The 22,061-nt window shown below is 37.6% G+C and overlaps 1 protein-coding gene across 1 annotated transcript in view; it reads right to left on the bottom strand.

Moving 5' to 3' along the window:
- The window catches only part of HERC1 (HECT and RLD domain containing E3 ubiquitin protein ligase family member 1), a 172,181-nt gene that overhangs the window by 125,272 nt on the left and 24,848 nt on the right, over window positions 1–22,061 (bottom strand). Inside the window, exons 2-7 of the mRNA XM_054716166.1 lie at window positions 19,783–20,738; window positions 11,958–12,053; window positions 5,940–6,134; window positions 4,883–5,194; window positions 1,316–1,412; window positions 597–740 (exon numbers count right to left, since the gene is read on the bottom strand). Of these exons, the coding sequence (XP_054572141.1) occupies window positions 597–740; window positions 1,316–1,412; window positions 4,883–5,194; window positions 5,940–6,134; window positions 11,958–12,053; window positions 19,783–20,712 (1,774 nt within the window). The 5' untranslated portion in view covers window positions 20,713–20,738. The remainder of the gene's footprint in view (window positions 1–596; window positions 741–1,315; window positions 1,413–4,882; window positions 5,195–5,939; window positions 6,135–11,957; window positions 12,054–19,782; window positions 20,739–22,061) is intronic.

Below are 22,061 nucleotides of genomic sequence, written 5' to 3'. Positions count from 1 at the left end.
TATTATTTTCACTATTGAAATAATTTTTTAAATTATCTTACTTTAATACCTAGTGGGGTATTAAAGAATATGGGGAAGTGTGCATTCTCACATTACTGATAGGAGTGACTAAGTAAAGTGGACAAAGATTCAGTCATTCATTGTACTGTTTTTAATACTGAAAAAAATTGGAAACTCTCTAGATACTCAACAATAAACTGGTTTTATAAGTTGTGCTACAATCGCATGAAAGAATACTTTGAGAATACTATAAGAAAAATGTAGAGCCATGCTTGTTGACATAGAAAGATACTCATAAAATACTGTTAGATAAAAACCAGCAGTTTATTAAATAATATCTATGGTAAATATAGGCCTGCTTTGGTTTTTAAAAAGCATCTGTGCAGCAATATACAGTATGTACATATTTAGATGTCTATCTACAGAAGTTTTAACAATGGTTATAGCAACATTTGTAGAAACAGTTCATTTTAGGTTTTTTAATTTCTATCATCGGTATTTGGGTTTTTCTACAATAGACATGTACAACTGAAAAATAATTTTTAAAAATCTCAAGAAAAAAGACCAAAGTAATCAACAAATAAATGTTTACATACCATTGTCGCCTCCTCCAAACGACCATACAGTTCTCCCGTCTTTAGATAAAGCAATAGTATGTGAACTGCCACAAGAAACTTCTCCTACATTGCTAATGTCTTTTACTAATGTTGGAATGTTACGGCTATTACTGTCACCGTGACCTTGGTAAAACACAACAAAAAAGAAATATTAACTCTTTTTCTTTCGGCCATTACTTCACAGCTGGAATACACATTACAAGTTAATAGAAGAATTAATGCATTTTTAAGTGCAGATAAATATGAAAAACAGAATCATTTCTATCATCTTCTCTCATCCAATCTTCTAGGCAACTCCCAAACTGTGTCACCCAGTCTCCCCAATGACTCATTAGGACATTCTATTTATGCTCCTCTCAGAGCACTTAGTCAAATGCTGTCTAGTATCATGCTCATATTGATTTGTTTTCCCTTCCCACTAGATTATACACATCAAGATCATGATGGTATCTTTCTTATCACTGAAATCCTGCAGTGCCTGTTCATAGTACACACTCAGTAAATACTTGATAGATTTCATTACATTTTTAAATTTTAGCACCAAAATCTAGGTATTCTGTATATAAACTTACCTTCCTCTGAACTTAAAAACTAACAAAATAAATTACAGTCTTTGGCCTATTAATTCTAGTCTCACTCAATAACCATCATCATTTCTATTTTTCTATGAGAATAATGTCAATTAAAAAAAAAGTTACCTAATCTTCCAAAGTCTCCTTCACCCCATGTGTACAATTCACCATCCTCTGTTACAGCAGCGCTATGTCTGTATCCAGCCGACACACAAACAACTACCTGCATTGCACACAAAGTGAATTTGATGAACACGAAGATGATAAAACATATAGTTCATATTTGACCCTGTACAAAGAGACTTTAAAGATACTGATATTCACAACTCATCTAGGACAAGGCTGCCTGGCTAAAGGATCAAGAAAGTGCTGAAATATGTTCTATATTTCAGAGCAGTGGCTATATGCTCTACATTGGCCAGGCCACAAACCCTGGTTTCCACCCAGAGGAGAGGACAACTTTTCTTAATTCAATTCACACAAAGGCAGTGTAAAAGCTAGCAACTACCCCAACCCCAAATATATCAGCCTAATCACTTGCAAAAATATTATATCATTACTCAAGTCTTTACTCAAAGAGTTGGAGAGGGCTAAACTCATGGAACAATTAAAAAAAATTGTAAATAAAATGTTAAAATAAAACCTCCAATTCTGGCTAATCAAGTAAAACTCATTATATAATAGGAATAACTCTCAAAAACACACTGACTATTACCAATGCAGAAAGATCTAAGCCGTATATAAGCTTACATTAACTAAACTCCTGACAGTAGTTTTTACCCTCAAGTAAAAACTATATACCCTCAGCTATATGAGTAAAAATTAGGGGAATAAAGGCATGTACCAATATATTTTGGGGACCACTCATACCTTTTAACACTGATCAAAATCACTAACTACTGAAAAAAGATACATAGGGAAAAAATCTACAACAATAACTCCATGTTTTTTCAATTTCTAGTTTCTCTAATATAAGAAATTAGAACTAATTTTTAAAAAATTGTAATTAAGGAAGAAAGGAGGTACAAAGACTAGGAAAACACAACTTCAAATAGTGTTTATCTGAAGTTCCTTAGAGCCCCATATTCAACATCTTATCAAGTATCCCCTGATATTGTCAAGTGGATTCCAAAGGTCACTGCTTGGGGGTTGATGTCTCAATTAAAATATTGCAAGTTACAATAAACTAAAATTCATTTGATTAGCCAACCTTGTCAACCAACCTCCCATGAAGGAAAAGTGTCCCACATGTAATCCTATCTAATAAAAGAGTAATATGCAGCCGAGACCGGTTTGGCTCAGTGGATGGAGCGTCGGTCTGCGGACTGAGGGGTCCCGGGTTCGATTCCGGTCGAGGGCATGTACATTGGTTGTGGGCGCATCCCCAGTGGGGGGTGTGCAGGAGGCAGCTGGTTGATGTTTCTCTCTCATCGATGTTTCTGGCTCTCTATCCCTCTCCCTTCCTCTCTGTAAAAAAATCAATAAAATATATTTTTAAAAAAAGAGAGAGAGAGTAATATGCAAATTGACCATCACTCCAAAACACAAGATAGCTGCCCCCATGTGGTCAAAGATCCTGCCCCCATTTGGACACAAGATGGCCGCCACAAGATGGCCAGCAGGGTAGGGCAGTTGGGAAGGACCAGGCCTGCAAGGGAGGGCAGTTGGGGGCAATCAAGCCTGCAGGGGAGGGCAGTTAGGGGTGACCAGGCCGGCAGAGGAGGGAAGTTGGGGGTGACCAGGCCTGCAGGGAAGGGCAGTTGTGGGGGACCCAGGCCTATAGGGGAGAGCAGTTGGGGGGGACCAGGCCTGCAGGGGAGGGCAGTTAGGGGCAAACAGACTGGCAGGGGAGCAGTTAGGCATCAATCAGGCTGGCAGGGAGTGGTTAGGGGGTGATCAGGCTGGCAGGCAGAAGCAGTTAGGGGCAATCAGGAAGGCAGGCAGGCGAGCAGTTGGGAGCCAGCAGTCCTGGATTGTGAGAGGGATGTCCAACTGCCCATTTAGGCCCGATCCTGCCTGGATTTAGCCTAAACAGGCAGTAGGACATCCCTTGAGGGGTCCCACATTGGAGAGGGTGCTGGCTGGGCTGAGGGACACACACCCCCTGTGCACGAATTTCGTGCACCAGGCCTCTAGTTCTGATATTAAATTAAAACTTAGCCCTGCCCAGTTTGGCTCAGCAGATATACTGTCAATCTGTGGACTGAAGGGTCTCAGGTTTGATTCCGGTCAAGGGCTCATATCTAGGTTGCAGGCTTGACCCCTGGCCCTGGTCGGGTGCGTGTGGGAGGCAATCAATCCATGTATCTCTCTCACAATCGATGTTTCTCTCACTCTGTCTCTCCCCCTCCCTTCTACTCTCTCTAAAAAATCAATGGAAAAATATCCTCCAGTGAGGATTAACAAAAAAAAAAAATTGAAACTTAAACATTAAGAGATTTCTACGTGAGGAAACTTTCATGGAAAGAATACAATCTTAAAATGGAGAGACCCATGTAATTGCATATCATTATATGCTTAGGAAGGAGATTTAGTGTTTATTTGCTTGTGACCTTGGGCAAGTTACTTAGCCACTTTAAAAGCCTCATGTCAAACCTCAGTGGGAAGACAGGGGAGGGGTGCGGGGCGGCGGGGGGGGGGTAAGTGATCAACCAAAGGACTTATATGCATGCATATAAGCATAAACAATGAACACAGACATTAGAGGGGTGAGGGCATGTGCAGGGGGTGGGGTGGGGGGTGGTGGTGGCCAGGGCGAGGTCAATGGGGAAAAAGGAGACATATGTAATACTATATATAATACTGTAAACAATAAAATTAAAAAAAACATACATAAGTATGTATATACATATATACTATATACATTTGAAATAATATTTGAAAAATATTTTCTCTCAAAATTCTTAGTTACAAATGCTGTTTTAAATCTTTCTGAAAATGAATTTATTTAAAATGTGAATCATTTTATACTACAGGATTTGTATATATAATGTTTCTTATAAAATATGAAACAAAATCTTTTTTTTTTTTTACAAAAAAACAAACTCAGATCAGAAAAAGTAAACATATGAAATGACAATTTCAATATTGTTTTCATAAAAGCAAGCTTTTCTTATTAAACTTTTTAGGATGGATTTAAGATGCATAAAGCAGAAACCAGGGATATTGTAACTATGACAGCACACAATTTGGGTACCTAATAAAACTGCAGACCCTGGAAAAAAAAAAAAGCCTTATGTAAGTTTCTGTTAAAATGCTACTTCCTCCCAGAGAACTCTGACCTCATTATCTAATATCACACACCTCACCCAAGTTAGTATCTATTACATTACTCAATTTTCCTTTACTATTATTTGAAATTATTTTATCTGTTTGTTTACTTATTTATTATCTTTATCCCACAGATTAAAGCTCCATGAGAGCAAGGAGGCCTGAAGTTCCTTAGAGCCCCATATTCAGTTTCCTTACCTGTGAAATGAGAAAATAACTACCTGAATAAGGTTATTATAAGAATTAAAATTAAATAATGTATGTGAAAATGTTTTGTAAACCATAAAATAACTATTCAAAAGATAATCTATAGAGCTGGGGGAACGCAACTTCAGAAGGAACACAACAAAATCTGAAAGATATTGTCAATTATAGCACCAGTGCATCTAATTATTTTTTTAAGTTAAAAAAGAAAGCGCATACCTTTCCTTGAAGAGGGCCCTGAATAAGCTTGGGATATTTCTGTGTTGAACTATTTCCATGTCCCAGTTTCCCATAATCACCATCTCCCCAACTGAAGACTTCTCCTTCTGTGGTAAAAGCTAAAGTGTGACCATCAGATCCTTTGGAAGATGAAACCTTTTTAATGGACCTGTGAGGCTCAAATGTTAACTTTTTTAAAGTAGACTGATTATTAGAATCTCCAAGGCCCAGTCTCCCATAGCTGCCTTTACCACAAGCTCTGACAGAGCCATCCGTAGAAATGACAAAAGTGCAGTATTGTCCAGCTTCAATCTATAAGCAAACAAATAGAAATGTAAATATAAAATGCTTCTGTTAGAATCAATGTGTTAATATTTATGGTTGGTTTTTACCAAAGAGGCTCAAAAGAAGTCTTTTAAAGCCAACTAGGGCATGGATCTTCATAGAGATTGAAAAGTAAATAGAAAATTAAGAAAACCATTAATGGCCTTTTCATGTTGCCTTTGTTGTGCTCAAATTAACATATATTTCCTCTTTCCAGGTTATTTACCTGGTCATGGTTCAATGAAACAACAAAGTAAAATGTTTTAACCTCCTCTTATAATTAAAGGACAAAAAATAAAATGTTCCTATAAATTCCTTAGGGTCCATTATGGAACCATATTATATTCTAAATTCATTTAAAAATGTTTTAATGAAAATAATAATAAAATAGAACATCTAGCTTAGCTAACGGTAGTTACAAATGTAAAAAAGTGACCATAATAGAAAAATGAAACACCAATCTGGCAAAGGGAAAATTCCAGTTTTTATTTAGTATTACTTACCATTTATGTTGAATATAATGGTAAGTATGTTGCCACTCATAAGCGTTAGGGAAATGGGGGACTAAAAATGTTTTTTCTATTAAAATGAAAAAACTGACACAGCATATATGATATAGAAACAATAGAGATAAGAAACAATCAAGAATCTTCACTCATTTAAAAAACACTCTTATAATTATTTAAAGCAAACCCTGCCATCTACCAATCTGTAAGGTATGCAAATAACTCACGGTCTGAGCATCAGAGAAACTGGGAGCCAGTTTGGGCTGTAATATTTTCTCCTGTGTGCCTTCTACCAACTGATGGCTGCTATTGCTCCCCCAAACATAAACCTCACAGGTTTCTGAGACAATGGGAGCATCACCAGTCTGAATGCTATCTGGGCTAGCACATGTTCTTGAGTAATCAGAAGCCATTCTGCAAACCTATTAAAATTAAAAACATACAATGAATTGTCAAAATATTTTTAAAGTAGACATTTTAATATTCTGTAATTACTGTTAACTTTGCTTCTTCTAAAACTCCCAACTGCTCAAATAACCTAACAACTCATCCATTCTTAAACACAGATGGCTAGATTATATACTACTATAGAATAAACCACTAAAACAGTGGTTCTCAACCTTTCTAATGCCGCGACCCTTTAATACAGTTCATCATGTTGTGGTGACCCCCAACTATAAAATTATTTTCGTTGCTACTTCATAACTGTAATTCTGCTACTGTTAATGAATTGTAATGTAAATATCTGTGTTTTCTGATGGTCCTAGGCTCTACAGCAGCGGTTCTCAACCTGTGAGTCGCAACCCACAGGTTGAGAACCGCTAGCAGGGTTGCCTAAGACCATCGGAAAACACAGATATTTACATTACGATTAATAACAGTAGCAAAATTACAGTTATGAAGTAGCAACGAAAATAATTTTATGGTTGGGGGTCACCACAACATGAGGAACTGTATTAAAGGGTCGCGGCATTAGAAAGGTTGAGAACCACTGCACTAAAAGATACAAATAAAGATGACAAAAATGGGGAGATGGAGATACACAAGCAAACCTTTTTAACTAAAAATTTTATTATTGCATACAATAGCATTATAGAAAAACAGAGCTTACCAAAGTAGGAAATAATCACCATTGATAATCCCCTCACCATAATACAATGTTATATTTTTTACATATGTCCTTCCAGAATTTTATGTTCTTTAACAGTTATTACAATGGATACATAAAAGTGATGATACTACCCCAGCCAGTTTGGCTCAGTGGATAGAGCTTTCTTCAAAGGGTCCTGGGTTCAATTCTGATCAAGGGCATGTACCTCAGTTGCAGGCTCCTCCCTCGCCCAGGCCCTGGTCAGGGCATGTGCAGGAGGCAACCAACTGATGTGTTTCTTTCACATTGATATTTCTCTTTGTCTTTCTCTCTCTCTTCCACTCTCTCTAAAAATCAATGAAAAAATATCCTCCAAAAAAATAAATAAATAAAAATAAGAAAAAAGATCCTCGGGTGAGGATTAAAAAAAAAAAAGTGATGATATAAAAGACTCATGCAAAATTTCCATATTGTCTACCTACTCTTCCTAATTGAACTGATAATATTCCATTTAATATAAAAATCACAATTCATTTAACTACTTTCCTTTAACTGGTCATTTAGATTCTTCCTACTTATTTGTAATATAAGCTATTTTTAATATATTTGTTATGACATTTTTATTACTTCCTTAGCAGACCTAGAGAAAACTCAGAAATGGGACTACTACATAAAAAAAATAATAACAATCTTATGATTCTTGACACATACTATACTAAACTGCTTTCCAAAACAGTACTACAACATTATTGTATCACTAGTGCTATCCTAAAAACAGTAATAGTCCCAAGCAATTCAATAGTCACACATATAATATACACATATATACATAAAATAAAAATCATGACTTATTTACCATTTGTGTTGAATATAATGGTAAAGTTTGTTGCCATTCATAATGCTTTTTAAAAATCCAGGCTTCTTCCCCATCCCACCAACCCTACCAAAATTGTAGGACCCAGGATAGCCATCCCAGTTACCCTAACCAAGAAATAGAGTGATATGAGTACAAGTTTTCACTGTATCCATACCAATAATAAGTATTGTGCTTTTTTTTCTTTTGTGCAAACTTAAGTAGGGAAAAGAGGATACATTATTTTAACTTCACATTTCCTTATTATCAATAGAACTAAAGTTTCTCCATCTATTTGTTTATTATTTATTTATTGGGGCTTAACAGATTTTACTGACTTGTATGAACTCCATATAATACAGATATTAACTCTGACTATAACTGTTGTCAATACATTGTCTGCCTTTTAGCTTTTTTCCTGAATCAAATGAAACAATAAAAGACAAATCTTCATGCCGAAACCAGTTTGGCTCAGTGGATAGAGCGTCGGCCTGCGGACTCAAGGGTCCCAGGTTCGATTCCTGGTCGAGGGCATGTACCTTGGTTGCGGGCACATCCCCAGTAGGGGGTGTGCAAGAGGCAGCTGATCGATGTTTCTAACTCTCTATCCCTCTCTTTCCTCTCTGTAAAAAAAATCAATAAAATATATTAAAAAAAAAAAAAGACAAATCTTCAATAGTCAATGTATTTGATTACCAACCCATTACATAAAGGAAATAGAGTAATTTAAGTCAGAATCTTTACATAGTATCTACAATGGAATAATATGTGTCTAGACAAATATTTTCCAGTGAACAATGAGGACAGTTCTGAGAAAATACAACATATGTATAAGGAAAGGTTGCCAGTCCCTAATAAAATATCTGAAATTTTGCTGGAGATGAAAGGATAGTGGGTCCAAGTGAGATAGAATATTTCATCTAAAGATATCTATATATAAAAAAGGCTAAGTGACCAACTGTACATCCGTCTGACCGTCCGACCGACCAGCTGGTACATATAACGCGCACTGACATTTTAAAAATAAACGTTGACTCGTGCATGCGCGATGCATATAAAGCTTTCGCTGGCACCAATCGCACACATGTGTTTCTTTTTTTTTTAAATAAATATATATATTTTATTGATTTTTTACAGAGAGGAAGAGAGAGGGATAGAGAGTTAGAAACATCGATGAGAGAGAAACATCGATCAGCTGCCTCTTGCACACCCCCTACTGGGGATGTGCCTGCAACCAAGGTACATGCCCTTGACCGGAATCGAACCTGGGACCCTTGAGTCCGCAAGCCGACGCTCTATCCACTGAGCCAAACCGGTTTCGGCCACACACATGTGTTTCAATCTGTCATTGTCAATCGTGAATTTGGTTGACACTTCTATTATAGAGAAAGGGTGAATAGCAATATTAAAATATTCCTTCTAATTAATTTCCTTTCAATGTGCATGAATCCGTGCACTGGGCCACTAGAATTACTATAATATGACTTATAAGAAAAATCATAGCCACTCTCCCCACCCCTGCAAAGAAAGAGAAGGGAGGCAGAAAAAAGTCTACTCACAGAGCTTAGAAATGTATTTTTTGAAAACAACTAGGAGGTGGGTGGGATTCAGGGAAGATGACAATAGCAGGAGCAACGCAGTTTTCTAAACATTCTGGATCACCACACAGAGCAACTAGAAGGCAAAATTCGCTCAGTGGTTAGAGCATCAGTCTGCAGACAGAAAGGTTGTGGGTTTGCTTCCAGTCAAGGGCACGTACCTCAGTTGTAGGCTTGATTCCTGCCCCATGTAAGGGAGGCAACCAATCAATGTGTCTCTTCACGTTGATGTTTCTCTTTCTCTCTCTCCCTCCCTTACACTCTCTCTGTAAATCAAAACTCCAAAACCATGCTTAGCATTCATAACAAAATCAGGCAACAATGGTAGTTCCAATAACTCCAAATATAAGCTGGGGGAGACAAACCACCACCAAACACAAAATCTGTGTGGTAATGACATTTGTGCAGGAGGAAGCAACAGAGTGTCTGACAGACCTCAGAACAGAAAAAAAAAAAAAAAAAAGAAAAGAAAGAAAGAAACCAAAACAAAGCAACCAATCAGGTAGCCAATGAAAAGTACAGTGAACCAAGCTAAGAATAGCAGTTGCAACTGAGAAAAGCTGTGCTCTCTCTGACAGCAGGTAAGTACAAGGGGTCCATGATGAAAAGTTTAAAACCTACTAGTAGAGCAATCTAGCTCTTGTGAACTCTTGAAATTGATATCCCTTTACAGGACAGTGCACCCACGCTGAGGAGAAACTACTGGGAATGAAATAAAAATTAAACAGAATACAGTCAACAGAAAGGATACAGTTGGGGAGAGGAACACAGTGGGAAACCTTTTTTTTTTTTTAAAAAACATTACACAAAAACAATAGAGGGAGGAGGCCAAAGATGAAACAATATAAGCTTCATTACAGATAATAATTCAATGGACTGAAACTCAAATAGGTTTAAATCTATCAGTTCATAATGTTTTTCAAATGAAATCAATTGGTCAAGTTTGGAGGATGACAGGAGATCGAGTCATTAAACTGAAACCTAGTAAAATAAAAATCAGTGTTTAATAAAAAATCAGGTAGGGAAAATCAAGCCTTTATTCTGCCTTTTCTATATGAATAGTAGCAGAGTAACCAAGTGGTCAATAAAGGAATCATTTCTTTATGAAAACATTCTAATTAGTAAATTAAAGAGGATGATAGAATACCACCATTTTGCAACCAACCACAGATGAATTAATAGGACAAGTCATGAAGTATCAGGGCTGCTAATACCACAAAAAAAGAGAAACTGATGGAAGATCATGTATATAATCTTGCCAAAGTCTCTGCATCCACCTGTCAATTTTCAGAAAATACACAGGACCGACTGAACTGGATTATGAGTAATTAGCAAAATTCAGATTGTAGGCAATTCTGAAAAAACCCAGGTTTCTGAACAAATACAATGAAGGAAACGGAAAAAAAAATGGAGGGAAGCAATAGATTAAAAGATTTAAGACTTAAAAAAATTTTTTTCTAATTGATTTTAGAGAAAGAGGGAGGGAGAGAAACATCGATGTGAGAGAAAAACATCAATCAGCTGCCTCAGGCACACCCCTAACTGGGGATCGAATCCACAACATGAGTATGTGCCCCGGCCGGGAATCAAACTGGTGACCTTTCATTGCACAGAAAGACACTCATCCAACTGAACCACACTGGCCAGGGCAAGACTTTTTTTGTTGTTGTTAATCCTCACCCAAGAATATTTTTTCCATTGATTTTTAGAGAATGGAAGGGGAGGAGAGGGGGAGAAAAGCACTGATGTGAGAAAAATACGTAGATTGGTTGCCTCCCACATGAGCCCACATGGGACCGGGAATCGAACCTGCAACCCATGCACAGGCCCTTCAGTTCACAAGCTGACGCTCTAACCACTGAACCCACTGGCCAGGGGAAGAAGAGAGACATAGGTATTAAAATCACTTAAATAGTCCACAATAATGGGCAAGACTGAACTATACATAGTGTCTAAGGATGTACACCTGTAAAGAACTATAAAGAAATGCAACGAAATGATTACAGTCTCCAACTTATAATGGCTTGATTTAAAACTTTTTTAAAGATGGTATAGAAGTGATATGCATAATAAACTACATAAGATATTCAACACTTTACTATAAAATAGGCTTTGGGTTAGATGATTTTGCCCAACTGTAAGTTGATGTAAGTGTTCTCAACATGTTTAAGGTAGGGTAGGCTAAGCTATGATGTTTGGTAGGTTACATGTATTAAATGCACTCTTGGCTAAATGATATTTTAAGCTTATAAGATATTATAAACTTATAACACAATCATAAGCTGAGGAGCATCTGTACTCTAAAAGTCAGTGGATACCTAAGTGAGGAGGAAAAGGGTTATGGCCAGGACATGAAAGAATAAAGTTTTATTCCTTTACTTGGGTTCAGATTAGAAAGATTTTTTTAAATGATAAATCATTAAACCAACATTTGTTTGTATGTCTTTCTATATCTGTTTTACTTTTTAAAAAATTACAGTTACCTTCATATGATACAAAATTCAAAATGAATAAAAAGGTATACACTGAAAAATATGTTCCCTATCCCTGATGCCAGACACCCCAGGTCTAGAGACAACCACTGATGTCACTTTCTTTTGCATCCTTTCCAGAGGTAGAACAGATTATTTTTAAGGGATAAATACATGCAATAGCATTTTAACACAAAGTAATTTGTAATGTGAAAGCCATGATTATTACATACCTCTTCAAAGAGACATAAAGCTGCCTCATAGAGTGAGCACAACCCATCAGATGTTCTGGTTGGTTCCCTCCACTGACTCCGATCAGCAGATGAACCCTACAATTAAAACATTGTGAGGAAGAAGAGAGACATGTGTATTAAAATCACTTAAATAGTCCACAAAAACATTTGAGAACTGTTTATATGATTATGTGCATTAAGATCAAATCTGAACATTAGGTCATGAAATCAACTTTACAAATAAATGTTATAAAAGATGTGGCTATAGAGTGAAACCATAAACTAAGTGCCATTCCCTCACTGATGACCTTATTAAATAGTGATTTGTTCTAAGGGTCACAGGGCTTGAGCCAAAAACAATCAAAGAGGCAGAATTTTACAAATTACACATTCTTTGTGGGTGGTCAGAATGCAGTAAATGGGATCCAGGAAATATTCTATTCCCCTGGGGCTTCCTTGCCCATCTGCCCCCAAGGATAAAGGCAAGTAGAACATAGCCAACTTGAGTGATGACCCTGACCAGAGCAGGAAGTCTGGCCCTCCCTTTTTAGTTTCAGCACAACTAAGATCCTAAAGTCAGTTCATGTGGCTACCTGACTACACTAGCAACAAAGCATCTTTTTTTCTAGCACAGCTGGAGGAAGGAGAGTAAAAAGCTAGGAGATTCCTTGACAAGTGGAATAAAGGAAAATGAGATAGTATCATTAAACAAGACCAAACAATCTGAGCAATGTACAGCTAGCTAATGAATCACAAGGTTTTATCTTCCCTAACCAAGGGACACTAAGGAGCAAATGGCTTACATATTCCAGACTGTCCTGGGACAGAAGGGCCTCAGTCCCCACCCCTCTTCAATGACCTTCTTGTTGATATTCTTTTAAAAATGAAACTAACCAGCCCTAACCAGTTTGGCTCAGTGGATAGAGCCTCGGCTTGCAGACTCAAGAGTCCCAGGTTTGATTCTGGTCAAGGGCATGTACCTTGGTTGCGGGCACATACCCAGTAGGGAGTGTGCAGGAGGCAGCTGATCGATGTTTCTAACTCTCTATCCCTCTCCCTTCCTCTCTGTAAAAAAATCAATAAAATAAATATTTTTTTAAAAAATAAATAAATAATAAAAATGAAACTAACCAGAAAATAACCCCTGAGCCCTCTATATGCACATTTTGGTGAATCGACATATTGAAAAACACACCTGAAAAGCTAATGAATATTCTGTTAAGACTCTCCCCCTGAGACATTCCCTAGAATTCCGGCAGGCCAGAGAGGTAAAAAGCCTCAAGACAAAAAAGCCACAGCTCACTCTGGCAACAGCACTCCCAGGCATTGTATCTTTGCTGTTTTTCTCCTAAACTCTAAGACTTGCAACTCCTAACCCCACAAGACTTGCAACCAGGCAAGCAGTGGGCAATAGCAGCTTGATCCGGGCTGACCCCCTGAACCTGTCTTCAAGGACCCCTTTTCTCTGACTTTTCCTCTCCTATTGCTTTTCCTACCTTAAGCCCTTCTTTTGTTTCACTGTCTCCAACTTTAATAAACATACTCTCAAAATCACCTGGACTCGTATTGTGAAATCTTTCCTACATGAAGTCAAGAACCCACACAGTAATGAAGACCTACTCCGGGCCCAGACCCCGTCAGGTCACAATAGTAGCTCTCTGGGACTAAATGCCTACTCTCCACAGTAGGGCCCAAAGGCTATGACTAGAAATCATTCTCTCATTGAAAAATGATAAACCAGAAAATGAACTTCATCTTCACTGCTCCCTCAAATTCCCCATACATATTCTTAAATCTTTAGATCACAAATATCAAGTTCTTTCTCTGATTTGCCAATCCTGTAATTTTGAAATTTTCATCAATGGCATTTATTTCAAATGATACTGTATTATAAAAATATTTATATTCTAGAAGATCACATGGCAGATATACCATAGAAAAGTATATCCACTATTGTAGAGGGGTGGTTGGCCTAGATGCCCAGTAAGATCCCATCCAACTCTACGATTATGATTTTATCAATTCAAATTATTTTAATCAACATGATTAATAAGTAATGAGAGAAATGAACATGTTGGCTATTTAATTTATCACTGGGTCACCAGGTACAAACCTGCTGCTACCAAAACAACTTTTCTTTTTAATTGTTTAAGGTGGTACTTCTCAAATTTTAAAATAGACATGAATTATCTAGAGATCTTGTTAAAATACACATTCCAATTCAATAAATATAGATGGGAGCCTGAGATTCCACATTTCTTAACAAGCTCCCAGTTGATGCCAATGCTGCTGCCTGGTACCCACTTTGAGTGGTAAGGCTTTAGAGAGCCACTTGCAGGTCTGGAGTCATACCAGAAGCTGAGTGTTCAAAATTAATTAGTCCTTAGACACACCAGGTGTTGCTATATTAGCAAATACTTTGGGGCATAGCCTCTCGAAATTTCATAATTGGGAAAAACATAATTGTAATCTTTGGCTCCACTGTTTAAAGAACACTTCTAGTGATCACCAAGCCAATAGCAGATGAGGAACAGCGTGTTGTACCTTTCTAAGAGCTGGCACCAGTACCATCAATACCTTTTTTATGCTCTTCTACAGTATAGAGGAAAATGTTAAAAACTGTATAAAGTTCTCATAACAGACAGACCTGGGTTTAAATCCAAACTCCATCACTTTTTGGCTGTGCGACTGAAGGATACGATCCCTTATCCTTAGACAGAAATAATGCCTATATTATACAGGGCTGTTGGGAGGATTAACTGAAATTATGTATAAAACACGCCTAACACAGTTCCTAACATATAGTAAGTAGTAACTGCACTTTGCACCATGTACACTGAGAAAGAGAGAAAATACAGGGAGTCTTTAATAAATTATTGCTAGATTTAAGAATAAGAAACTAATAAAATATCCTTCAAACATTGTCTGCAGAGACTGTCACTGTTTTCTGTTCTTCCCAAAATAGTTGAAAGGCTAGTCCCAATCAATTAGGATTACAGAGATCTCTAAAACCCATTGTATACAGAATTCTTAATGTGTTTTGTAAACGTACTGCATAATATAAAAACAACAACAACAAAAAAGGGCAATACCTAAGCATTTTAAAAGAAATTAAATTTTGAAAACTATAGTACATTAAATGTATAACTATATACATTACTAACATGCCATAGGAAGTTCAATGGTCCAGAGATAAAATAGAAATTAAAATAACAAACTAGTGGTTTCATAGGTCTTCATTTAATTACCTTCTTCTTAAATACCTACCATTAAAAATAATGTAATACCTTTTATTTTTTCACATTTATCCTTAGAAGATATTAAGACAAGAACATAAGACTGGATGGAGTACATTTATGTTCTTGCTATCTGGTTTTACTCTACTTAAAATTGGTTCAATGATTCCCCACTAGCCACAGGATCAAGAAGCAAGGGATTCAAGTCCCTGCCTAGCTTGGCAGTCTCATTTCATCTCATTCCACCCCATACATCCAGGGCTTGCTCTTCCAGTCACTTTGTGAAATCTGGTCCTCTCATCTAAAAAATTCTCTAGTCCCCTCACTGACACATATCATGTTTGTAGGCAAACTCTTCCTACTTTTCAACTAAGCTCAGGGGTTCCTCCACCATAAGTCAATTCCTGCCCCTTCCCCTCCAGCTCTCCTCCTGTATCCCACCTCCCTGTACAGACTTCTAGAACAACCCATTATCATTAATTTGAAATGTCCATGTATCTCTCTTTCCTTAAACTGCGAACTGGCTGAGGGCATGGACACTACAAAGCTTATTCATTTTTTTAACCCAGTGCCTAACAGTATTTGGCACACAGTGCTCAGTAAACATCTAGTGGCATCAAAGTCCAATGTGTTTATTGTTATTTTTTTAGAACTCACAGATATACACTAACATTGTTTCCCTACTCTTGATTTAAATCTAAGTTAATGAATATCTTGTGCACTCCCATTCTAACACAATTATTATGTGTATGGGTAGTGGAATTTAAAAATCACACAAGTAAATACAATTTATGGATTAAACTTATATTTTTTTAATCCTTATGCCAAGTACATAATTGATGGTTATGTGTCTCTTCCTCTAACATCTAGGTTGAGGATACATTTTATCCCAGTTGTTCAGGGGTAGAGAAACTTAAGACAGGGATGATCAGGTCAGATTGTGGTCCAATGTACCAGGAGAGGTTCTAGATATTTTCTGAGTTCTCAGACACTACTGTAAAGTGTAAGAAGCATGGGTTCTGGAGACCAAGAGCATCAGACTCTATTGCTTATTGTGCAAGAAAAAAATACTGAATATAAAATTCAATTAAATAACCATTTCTTTCCCCTAAGAAGTCAATCTGAGATTTAATTAAATTCAATATAATGTAGGTCTGTGGTGACTCTGGGAGCAAACTAAATTAAAAACAAAATTCTTCCCCCAGAATAGATCCAGGATTCCGAGGAAAGCAATCTAGTTTTCTGGGGTGTCCTTGTCCTAACAAGGGGTTATATTATAGTGTACAGTCTTGGTGAGTAAAGACACCTTTCTGACTAGGTGTATTTGACATTTTGCCCAGGAATAAAAAAGGCCAAGTGGAGAGAAACTAGAAATCCAGCCATAAAATAAACAATATATTTTCAATCTACTTTAAGGTAGGCCTTCATAGGGAAAAAAATAAATAAATTGATTTAACATATACCAGGGGGAGGAGGGAGGCAGAAAAAACATGGGCTTTACAGACACTCAGGGTTGTAGTAGAAATTAGTTAACACTGTGTCTGGCCCAAAAGTGCTTAATCAAAAGTACACATTAGAATTCTAGTTCTTTTGAGAAGTAGATGTGTAAATTTAGGATAATTGCCAGTTTCTTCATCCTTAAGATAAGGATAAATAATATCTTAGAAATTAACATGATAATTGAATGAGATAGTGCACATAAACCACCTGGTAGGTAGTAGGCACTCAATAAAGGTTATCCTCCCTCTTCCCTAAGTGCAGGTATTGGGGAGCAGTAAATAAAACAAGCCAAAAAGGAATGAAATGTTTATTATAGGTTTATTAAATGAAAATTAAAATACATTGGGTAGGTATATATATATTTACTATAAATATTTCTTAAGCTTATAGGGCCAATTTAAACTAATAGCCAAATATTCATACAAACCTCAAGATAATGAGACTAAACAGATACTGAAGAAAGCAATCTAGTTTCCTGGGGCACCCTCTTCCCACTAAGGGACAATATTGTAGGATAAAGCCTTAAGCAAGCATGGGGAAGAAACCTCTGACTCAAGGTATTTAGCATTTTGTTTAAGAAGGAAAATACACCACGAGCAAGCATATAATCATACTAGAGGCCCAGTGCACAAAATTTGTGCACGGGTAGGCTCCCTAGCAGCTGCTGATTGCCAGCCAGGGCCTCCCTTCTCCCAGTCGCGGGCCAGGGTGGGGCTGCCAGGGGGAGGGATAGTGGGCAGTTGGCCAGCCAGCCCCGCCCCCTGGTCAAACTCCTGGTGGAGGGGACAATTTGTATATTAGGCTTTTATTATATAAGATAACTAGATTGTACAATCATTAATATATTTTCTTTGTAACAAGGCAATGCAAAATAAATAGACTGTAAAATGAAGAATTAAGCGACTCTCCCAGAAATACTAACACATGCCCATGAATAGATACATTATTTCAGGTCATTAAATGGCATTACATGTTTGAAAGCAGTGTAAATTTAGAGAATGTTACCAGAAAGTATTAAGATCAGAAAATTAGAAAAATAGATGTGCAAGTAAATGAGTTTAAATATTGAATAAGAAAGCAGAACAAGGTCTAACTGCCTGTCACAGGTGTTCCCTCAAACATTTCTTACTTAGATTATTGAATCTCCGGCTCTCAGTTTCCACTTCAGGTGAAGATCATAGGGCCCTGTCAATATTTCCACATATTGAACAAAGCACTATATACTTTCCTTGTCTTGATTTTAATGTAAACCAGGTGAAAATGAAATGCTCTGGTTTTAAAACAAATTCAACACAATTGTTTTTTATGAAACATTCCTGTTAATCTAAGAGCTTCCCACTTTTTTTGGAGGGGGAGGGTCTTGAAATATATGTACATAATTTATAAGTGGCAATTTTAGTTATTTTAACTAAATTTGGTAATTGATATTTGGTAATTAAGGGCACCAAAAAGACTGATCCATGTAACCCAATTGAAATTAAGTCAGTTGATAAATGTTTCAGTCTTTATATTCTAAATTTGTATTCTTTTTTATGTTTTTGTTTTTTTATTAATTTCAGAGAGAAGAAGGGAGAGGGAGAGAAGGATAAAAACATCAATGATGAGAGAGAATCATTGATCAGCTGCCCCTACATGCCCCCTACTGGGGATCGAGCTGGAAACCCGGGCATGTGCCCTAATTGGGATCAAACTGTGACTTCCTGGTTCATGGAACCATGCTCAACCACTGATTCACACCGGTTGGGCTAAATTTGTATTCTTAATTTAAATTTTTATTCTTGGTTTTCACAAAGGCATTATGTTTCAGTCTTAGAAATTCTTGAAATTGATCATACTATACTATAATTTATTGTTTATTCTTTAATGTGGTACCCAATGTTAGTTTCTTTTTTTTAATCCTCACCAGAAGACATGCTTAGAGGGAGGAGGAGGAGGAGAGAGGGAGAGAGAAACATGGATGTAAGAAACATTGATCATTTGCCCTCCATATAACCCAACCAGGATTGAACCACAACTCAGGTATGTGCCCCCACCAGGAATGGAACTGGCAACCCTTCAGTGCACAGGACTTCGCTCAACCAACTGAGCCACTCCGGCAGGGCCCAGAATTAGTTTCATAATAGTCAAGCAATTACTTTCCTCCAAGAACAATACACTCTTTTCACAGATCTTTGCTTATTAGCTCATCACTCCCCTTCATTCAGGTCTCTGCTCAAATGTCACAATTCAGTGTCATCTTTCCCTGACCATATTAATATCATACCTTTCCCCTCCCCACTCTTTGCCCTAAGCCTATAATTTTGTATGACAGGCTCCCTAATTTTAATTCTTAGGACTTCTCTAATTTTAATTCTTAGGACTTCTCACTATTTGAAATTATTTATTGACTGTCTGATTCCCTTACCAGGCTGTTAGCTCCATGCGACAGAAACTGTATTTTTATCTGCTGTATCCCTAGGGCAGGGGTCCTCAAACTTTTTAAACAGGGGGGCCAGTTCACTGTCCCTCAGACCGTTGGAGGGCCGGACTATAGTTTAAAAAAAAACTATGAACAAATTCCTATGCACACTGCACATATCTTATTTTGAAGTAAAAAACAAAACGGCAAAAACACCTGCATGTGGCCCGCGGGCCGTAGTTTGAGGACGCCTGCCCTAGGGCCTACAATAACACTTGGCACAATGCTTAATAAAAAATTGAGAAGGATAAAATTAGAGATTTTTTCAAAAGACCTCCACACTCATTTCACATGAGTTTACTATATGAGTACACTCATTTTTACATGAATTTACAACAAAGAATTAGATGAACTTCCCAAGTTCACATAAATAGCCATAAAACTAAAACTACAATCCTGACTCCTGATGCAATGGTCTTAACTGAACTAACTAGCCTGTCCTTGAATTACATATTCACATCAACTTGTATAAAAGTTTCTTCACTTCAAGTACATAAAATATTTAAATAACTTAACTATCACCAGAACTCTCAAATCATCCCATATTACCACAAATATGTTAAAGGTTTGGTGGACTTCTCCCAAAATCACTAGATAAAAATTTTAAAGTTGAGATTTATATAATACATACCAAAGAACGCCTCATCTGCATTAATATCGTCATAAAGCAGTCAAAGCTGATCATTCCTTCCTGGCTTGATAGTAATTTGCTTTTCTCCATGGAATTTACAACTGCTGAAGCCCCTAAAGCCATTTCGATCCATTCAAGAAGATATCTCAAAGAGCCTCGTTGAGCTGCTAAACCAAGCAGCAACTCAGAAGCTAATCTTCGACCTAAAGTGTCTGCCCCAGAATTGGGAATAGTTACTCCTTTAAGAAATGTTGTTACTTGTGATAAGCAGTCCAAGCCCATTGGAGGAATCTTGCTTTCATTTGCTAAAGATAATGGTGGTAAAGAACTCACAACTTCAATTGCAGTATGAATAACGTCATTGCAAAGACTGAGACCAGGTCCCGACACAGGCATCATCCAACTTTGTCTTAGAAGTGCAAATAATAAACTTAGACCAGTTCGAACACCCATTTCTATAAGTGCATCAGTGCTTGACCGGGGACGTTCACTAACAGAATGGACATCTGCTGAACCAGAACTGCTCTCTGGAGAATGCTGCTGCTGTTTCACTTTGCCTTTGTCGTGGTATTTATTAGAAAGTGCATAAAAAACACGCTGGAGTACAAGCAGTCGTTTCCGAAGTGCCCCAGCAAATGGGGAATCTGAACAAACCATCTTCGCTAGTGCTAGCTGGCTGCTAAGAAGGGCATCCAAATAGTGGTCCTGCTCATCACTTGAAAGAGACTCACGTTCAAAGTCTGGCAACTGTGGTCCTTTGAGACACAAAACTTGTTGGGGCAAAAGTACTACTTCCTTATTACTGACCAGTTTAGAATACAGAACAGCAACCCCTTCTCTTGTAGCAATAGATTCACTGTCCTCTGTAATCCAAGAACTGTTTAGGTGTTCAAGCCATTTCAGTTTCACTGGTGGAACCATAGTTGCCATGTTGATTTATTCTTTAGCCATTAGTTCTGTAAAGGAAGAAGAAAAAGCAGTCAAAAACTTATATGGATAACTCATAAAATGTTTTTAACTCTATCTTATATTACAATAAGTGATTTCAAGTAATGTCTGGACTAGTTAACAGTAATATACCATGGTTACATAAGATAATACTAGTAATAGGAGAAGATGAGTGAAGGACATATGGGAACTCTGTACTATCTTTGCAACTTTTGTGTAAATCTAAAATTATCACAAAATAAAAATATTATTTAAAAAATCTGGCCCTGGATGGTATGGCTCAGTTGGTTGGAGTGTTGACCCGTGCACCAAAGGTTGCAGGTGTGTTTCCCAGCCAGGACACATACCCAGATTGCAGGTTAGAGATACCAATTAAGTGCATACGGGAGGCAACCAATCAATGTTTCTCTCTCACATCAATGTTTCTCATTCTCTCTCCTTCTCCCTTCCTCTCTCTCTAGAAATCAATGAAAGCATATCCTCAGGTGAGGATTAAAAAAATAAAAAAAGAAAGAAAATGAACACTGAATTCAGAATGTGAAAAAAAATGATGAGTCAATGAATTTGCTTTTAGTTCTATAATCTGTAATGAGTCAAAACTGGTGGTTTGGGAAAAAAACTGGTGATTTAGGGGACAAAAATGGTATCTATACCTAGTGCAGTGTCTGATAATATCTCATACTTCCTCAATTAAGCATGCATTTTGAGAGGAACCAAGATGGTGGCAAAGTTAAACAACTAAACTGCCGCCACACACAACAATTTCAAAACTACAACTAAAAGACAAAACGTCTACCACCCAGAACCACGGGAAAGCTGGCCGAGTGGTAGATTTACAACTAAGAAGGAAAAAGAAAGGAAAAGAAAGGAGAACAAATGCGGAAAAGCTGAGGTACGGAGGCGCGCATAGCAGGCTGGTGGCGGGCAACGGGGCGTGCGGCTTTTTTTCAACCCGAAGGGAGACAAGCTCCCAATCACTCTGAAACCCAGTTTCTGGGGACACGCGGGGGACCCAGACGCCTACGGGGAGAAGCTGGACTGTCGGCCATCAGGTCGAAAAGTGAGAGTGACGGCTGATGGCAGCCATCGCCGTTTGCCACGCCCTAGCCTAGTGACGCCCTGAGACCCCGCCCCACCCTGAGACCCACCCTGCACATTCTACAAACCCACCCAGGCTCCACATAGCGGCTTTTGCATATAAATGGCCTGCCTTGTGGCAGCTTAACCAAATCAACTGAAGCTCCAGTCAGACTGCTCCAAAACCACTCAAGCAAAGAGGAGAAAACTAGTTCTTGCTGTAGCTCCTGCTGGGGGGGCCTCAGACAGTAGCT

The sequence above is a fragment of the Eptesicus fuscus genome, chromosome 5, assembly GCF_027574615.1.
Source record: "Eptesicus fuscus isolate TK198812 chromosome 5, DD_ASM_mEF_20220401, whole genome shotgun sequence".
In the NCBI taxonomy this organism is placed as follows: Eukaryota; Metazoa; Chordata; class Mammalia; order Chiroptera; family Vespertilionidae; genus Eptesicus; species Eptesicus fuscus.
Note: the sequence above shows the minus strand (reverse complement) of the source record. Positions and strands in the feature narration are given on the sequence as shown.